The 6,560-nt window shown below is 46.4% G+C and overlaps 1 protein-coding gene across 2 annotated transcripts in view; it reads right to left on the bottom strand.

Annotated features, from left to right (window-relative positions):
- Window positions 1-2,064: 2,064 nt before the first annotated feature.
- The window catches only part of LOC105291073 (C-X-C chemokine receptor type 2), a 14,384-nt gene continuing 9,888 nt past the window's right edge, over window positions 2,065-6,560 (bottom strand). The window contains exons 1-2 of one of the 2 annotated variants that reach the window (XM_011358610.2): window positions 4,685-4,758; window positions 2,065-3,305 (exon numbers count right to left, since the gene is read on the bottom strand). In XM_011358610.2, the coding sequence (XP_011356912.1) occupies window positions 2,233-3,297 (1,065 nt within the window). In that variant the 5' untranslated portion in view covers window positions 3,298-3,305; window positions 4,685-4,758 and the 3' untranslated portion in view covers window positions 2,065-2,232. Of the gene's footprint in view, window positions 3,306-4,684; window positions 4,759-6,560 lie in introns of those variants that run through there. The other variant, XM_023529716.1, reaches the window with a different exon arrangement.

Here is a 6,560-nt window from a genome sequence, read left to right as displayed (position 1 = left end):
CTAGCATACAGGAAAATAATATATTTCAACATAATTACTTAGAGGCTGGAACATTTGAACAAAGCCTACCAAACAAGTTTTCAATTTTTAAAATCAGCACACATTGTACAGAACATACATTCGCATCCCAACCTCTGTCCTCAACTCTATCCTTGATGTTTACCCCATCCCTAACCCCCATTGTAACTGTCTGATGGTGGGGCAGACGTGTAACAGCCACCATAATGAGAAGGTATCTTAAGACAACTCCACAGAATACAACAGATTTTTTTATAGGGTAATTTACTTATAGGGATGTAGGGTCAGAGCGGACAGATGACCCAGCAATCTGAACATATTATTCTCTGCTAACAGACTTCCTTTGTAGGACTTTTTTAATAGTATAACTCAGGTACTCATGATTGACAAGACAAAAGACAAAGAATGTGGGAGCACCAGGAGCCATACCTCCTGGTGGTCTTGTGATAGATGATTGTTTACCATTAATATTACCACCACCTTGATATTTATCTCAGCTGTCATGACATCCCAGCCCTTACTAACAAAAACATTTATGGCTGTATCGTGTAAATTTAAGGAACACAGACAATCATGCTTGCTAAGGACAGTAAGTTTGGTTAAAGGTCACAGCATGAAAACTTAAAGATGGAAGAAATCCAAGACACAGAGATGGAGCTAGTTTTGTTCAGATCTGCATCTGTACACCATCCCTAGCTCTCTGCCATCTCTGATGCCCCTACTCCTCTTCTAAGATCCTTGATCTCAGTCTTGTTCCAGACATTGACTGCTCCCTGGGGTGAACCCCTGACCTTGACCAAATATCTCATCTTTACAGTATCTAGTGATCAACATACCAGTCTCTGACATTTTAATACACCACGTTATTTCAGTACCAACATCCTGGCATTTTTACAGATCCAAAATCCAAATCATTTGTGTCTTGAATGTAACCAAAGAATTACACACTACATTAAAAAATCTAATCGAACAATGGTGTACTTCATTTGAAGAGAGTCCTGACTCCATCCTTATTCTGTTTAAAACACTCTCAAGTTATTTTATTGCTGTTTGGTTCCCACTCCCCAGGTTACTAAAGAGGACAAGCATCTTTTTGGATGTGCATTCATTATTTGTATTTCCCCAGACCCAATATGGATCCTTATTAACTTACAGAAGCCCCTGATAGAGTTGCCTTTGCGACAGCATAAGATGGAAGAAGATGTGATTTCAGGGATGCAGTAGGAGAGGTGATGAGGGTATTAGAGAAGGAAGGAAGCACCTCCCAGCCTTCCTCCCTGGATTCTTTCTGCATTCTTCTCTATTCTCTCCTTAATCAGATCCATCTCTTAGGGCTTAGCTCCTAACTCCTTCCTCACCAACCTATATGGAGAATCTCGAGCTAGACAGGCAGAGGTACCTCCGTCCTGGCCTCAGCTCCACACATCATATCCAATAACCATAGTCCAAGGCAATATGTGGGTGAGTGAGTCTCTTTTTTTCAATCAGGTGTATTTCCCAGGAGTCCCCTGACCCCAGCAAACTTCCTCTTAAGCAATGGTGTGCTGAAGCCAGTTTGTACTTGCTTGTGAAAGCAGATTATTACATTTTCTAGAAGTTTTGTGATCTGGTTGCTAAACACCACCACCCTTGAAATTGCCATGGTTGGAGCATTTATACCATGCAACTTTGCAAATGCTACAAATCAGGACGTTTTTCCCTAGGAGAGTGGTTTACCAGTACACAATTGCCCTTAAGTCTTATTAGCCACAATGAGAGGATATGGCCACTCCTAGCTTCAGGGAGTCCTAGAAAGTGAGTATCTGTCATTTTCGGCCTCTCTCAAGGGAAGTGGACTTTGCTAGCAAGCAAGGAAAGGGAGAGTTGGGGAAGCGACTATGGTGTTTGCCACTAATAGCTCCCAATGGTGGGAAATTTTTACAGTCACTTAAAAGAGTGTCTTTAAAATGTCTCCGAAGACAGAGTGCTATGGGCTCAGTGGTAGGATGGACAGAGCTCTAGCAGCGGACATAGTAATTCCAGTAAGGGGCGGGGCGCCGGGGCAGGCTTTCAAGCCATGCGATGAGGGCCTGGTAAGGATACAGCCTCAGCAACTTCCTGTAACCTTGATGGGGGGCTTCCCTGACACAGAGACTGCGAACGGCCAGTGGGCATGAGGCTTGGGTGCTGATAGGAAGGGAGGAGCCCCGAGGGGCTGCAATAGGAGCGGAGGTCTTAGAGGGTAGTAGAAGTGTTCCCTGAAGAAGACCCCACAAAGGAAGGCCTGCCATCCTTGGCCAGAAACTCCTTGCTGACCAGGCCATGGATGGCCATGATCTTGAGGAGTCCGTGGCGAAACTTCTGGCCGATGAAGGCGTAGATGAGGGGATTGAGGCAGCTGTGCAAGAAGCCCAGGATCTCGGTGGCATCCAGGGCCCGGCCGATGTCGTTGCGGCGCTCACAGGTCTCCTTGATCACGCCGAGCCTCATGAAGGTGTCTGCCACCAGGACCAGGTTGTAGGGCAGCCAGCAGAGCAGGAAGACAAGCACGACGGCAAAGATGACTCTCATGGCCCGGTGCTTCTGCCCCATGTGGGCCTGAAACAGCGTGCGCAGGGTGAATCCGTAGCAGAACAGCATGACCAGCAGCGGCAGGAGGAAGCCAAAGGTCTGGGGCAGGACCCGCATCACCATGCGCCATCTTGTTGTGTTGACACCCATGACCTCATAGCAGACCAGGTTGGATAAAGGTGGTTGATAGGCCTCTCGAACGATCAAGGGAGGCAGGGACAGGATCAGGGATAGGACCCAGATGCCTAAGCATATGAACTTGACCCAGTGCCGCTTCTGAGTCAGCGTGCGTGTGGCGTGGACAATGGCCAGGTAGCGGTCCACGCTGATGCAGGCTAGCAGTAGAATACCGCTGTAGAAGTTGACTTCTTTTAGGAATGAGACTATCTTGCACAGGGGTGTGCCAAGGATCCAGCCTTTTGCCTTGGAAATGGCCCAGATAGGCAATGTCAAGGCAAAAAGCAGGTCAGCCACGGCCAGGTTCAGCAGATAGACATCGGTGACAGAGCGGCCGACCCTGCCATTTAAGACGACGAGCATCACCAAGGAGTTTCCCAGCAGGCTCAGCAGGAAGACCAAGGCATAGATTACGACCACGGCATACTTGTTGAGTGCCTCAGTGTCCATCGAACAGGGGCTATAATAGTTTTCTGTGGGTGGTGTGCCGCTGAAAGCCTCATCCATCTCCCAATCAGAAAAATTCCATGCATTTTTCACGAATATAGTCATGATTCGATCTAGTTGAAAGATTGGGAAAGAAATGTGATTTAGTAACTCAGATTCAAGTCGCTCTCATCAAGGAAATGAGAACAGTTACTGGGATATCTTTGCCTTCTCTGTTGGTGTAGCAACCAGGGATCTCTTCCTTCACCTCCCTCTTGGACTCCTTTAGAGGGAGGCTTCACCTGGAAGTGTCGTCAACCTTCCATAACTTCGAGGTCTGGCTCACGTGTGGGATAAGATAACTCCAGGGAAAAAACCTTGGCCGTTGGTTGGCCCTACAATGGCCTCAACTCTACCTACAGTTGCATCTCTGTCCTCTCTAGCTTTCTCCATCTTCAGCTATGTCTGTGTATTCAGATGAGAGGACCGGGTTGGTCTTGGACATTCAGGGGAGACCAGAGTTAAGCAAAATATAAGAAGACAAACCTGTCCCCAGATGTCCCATTTTATGTTACTTCCCCTTTATGTTCTTTCTGATTTTAACCTTCTTAAAATCTAGAGAGGAAAGGAAATGATAACAATGAATTGCATTAAAGTGTATTTTAAGCCTTCTCTCTAACGGAACAATAAATGTTTTGGTCTCTGTCTAAAGGAAGCGTAAATTTTTGAAAGAAGTCTCCATCTCGATCCCTGAAATCATCTCCTAAAACATCTCCAGAATCACCTACCGGTTTTCAAATGTCTTTTTTAACTGTAAAAACTTTGTTGAAGCAAAATCTTATCAGAAGCCCAATACATAAAACATATAAAGCTCCATCTACTGGGGAAGGAAGGTACGCTGCTCTCTCTACCTAGACAACTGCTAAAGAGGCTTTCCCCAAACCCCCAGGACTGGCCAGAGGACAGTGTGAAGCCTTTGGAAAGTTACCAACACTGAAAATAAGGATACCTTGTATCCAGTCCTAATTCTATCCTGATTCTATCATTAATAATTTGTGTAAACTTGAGGGGGTCCTTTTACCTCTCTGTATTTCAGTTTTTCTCTTCTGCAAGTTGAGGGAGGTAGAGAAGACAACTCCTGAGTTGCTTCCAGGCCTAAGGTTCTGTAAGTTCACTCAGATCCACACATTTTAGTATGTTCTCTCCCTGCCGGTATTGCCTTTCCACAGAAGACAGTCCTAGGGCAAAGCAATAAACACCAAACTGGGGAGAGGTAAGCCTCTTCTTTGCATAAGAGAGAGGTGTAAAAGGAGGAGATGAGAGGCTGTGGCCTCCTAGGTCACCACTAAAGCCATGTAGATCAGAATTGAATGCATGGCCACAAGAGAGGAGGCAGGAAGCCAACTGAGCAGAAATCTTCAAGTCCCAGAGAAATAAATGCATTTTCTAAAATACAGTCAAACAAGTCTCCCTAATCCAAAGAAAGTCCTGGCCAACAGAGGTGGCTTCCTACCTGAGGCACCAGCCAGGTCTGTCCAACCGTAAAAGCCTGGAGCTCAGAGACCAGAATGACTTAACAGTCAGAGGGAACCGCATGAGTAAAGAGAAGTAGGGAAGGCACGTCACACCCTCCTCTTTAAGCCCTGCCCATGTCTACATTTGGAGAACAGATTAAGAGGTCGTAGACCTGTCAGAGCCTCACAGGGTCCATATATCCAAGCAGGGGTACCAGGATGAAGATGGAGTTAGAAATCCATTATCTGAATTCTCCACTCTATGGATGACTGTTTTTATTCTCTCCCTTTTCTTATACTTATTTTCCATTTATTTATCCCTTATATTCCCTACTAGGCCTCCCTTGAAAACTTTCAACTTGCCTGATGGGTAAAGGGGAAGGGATTTGACTTTTTACAGGAGAGACTTCAGAAGGAATCCACTGGAGGAAGGCATTGCAGGAGTCCTCCACTCAGGAGGAACTTGCAGGCAATCTTGTGGGAAGGAGGCAGAGAACTGTACTTGGACAAAAAGCAGAAAATTTTTACATATATCGTAGGCTTCTGTGGGGTGGCTTGGGGTCTGGTGGAGACCTGGAGGGATAATTAACTCCCCCTCCACCACCAGCCGCTCCTTTACACAACCACTGCCAAGAGCTCATTGATTAGAACGGCCCTGCGGCAGGGGGTATGGGTGACCTGGAGTCTGGCTAGACAATAGGGGGACCATTGGAGCTGGGGCAATCAGTGAATGGAGGAAGCTGGGCTCATGTCATTCTGCTTGTCTCTCAGTAGGGGAGGATGACTTCTCTGGGTACCTGCCTCAGCTGCTCCCAGCAGCTCACGTCTGTGCTCTGGCTTTACCCCTCTGGTACGTTAATCACACCTGCATTATAACATGAACCTACTGTACTGCAATGATGTATTTACCAGCCAGCCTTCCCCACTAGACCGTGGATTGTTAGAAAGCAAGGCCCTTCTCCAAATCATCTTTGGATCCTCTGCAAGGGAACAGAGTAAGTGCTCAATCAATGGTTGTACAAGAAATGGCACTAGACTTATTTCCTATGATTCACGGATCATGGATCACCACCACGATTCAGAGTGTAAGCTGTGCCTAAAAGCTTCACTTCCAATGAGCCAGGCTGGTCAGTCTGGCATTGTTCTTTCCCAACCATCCTCTCTCGTTTACAGTTAGCACCAATCTATTCAACTGTAAATTATGTCCCTACCTTCAATGCCAAATTTATACATTTTTGCCACTGGTAAAAGTATTTTTTAAACTAAGTTATGCTCTCCTCCTGGATTCTCTTATTATTTGTAAATAGCAGCAAGAAGTATAGGAGACCATTGCCTGGGGCTACCTATGATTTGCTGTTGTTGGACAATTGTGATCTGATGCCTAGACTAGAAAGGACTTGAAGGTGGGGGAGTCCCTGAAGAGACTGAACATTCCCTTTATTAATCATCTAGGGGAAAGGTAGCTCTTGGAGCAGAAAATAGTGTCTGGGGCCACAGGAGAAAACAGACTGTCGGGAGCCGGGACTGCAAAACGCCTGTGTGCCTAAGTGCAAGTTGTGGCTACAGGGAAAGAGAGTGTTTGCCACAAGGAGGCAGCAGTCACCGGACAGGAAGTCCTTGCAAGGGACCGACTGAGAAATACAAGGGCAAGAGCCGCCAAATCTACTATCTATTTTTAAGCTCCTCTTGTGTGTAGTTCCCTTCTGCTTTTCCTAAGCCCTCAGTCAGTTCAGCATTCCAGTCTATTTAGACTAATGACTAAGGTATTAGGGAAGGGTCCGGCCCATCCTCGAGCCCAAGGAGTAGAGGGGACCAGCCCCTCTGGAGGAGCATAGGGGTGGCAACAATGGTAACTTAGGTCTCCAGTGGTAAGAC

Source organism: Pteropus vampyrus, unplaced genomic scaffold (assembly GCF_000151845.1).
Source record: "Pteropus vampyrus isolate Shadow unplaced genomic scaffold, Pvam_2.0 Scaffold42, whole genome shotgun sequence".
NCBI classification, from domain to species: Eukaryota; Metazoa; Chordata; class Mammalia; order Chiroptera; family Pteropodidae; genus Pteropus; species Pteropus vampyrus.
This window is presented reverse-complemented; position numbering and strand designations above follow the sequence as displayed.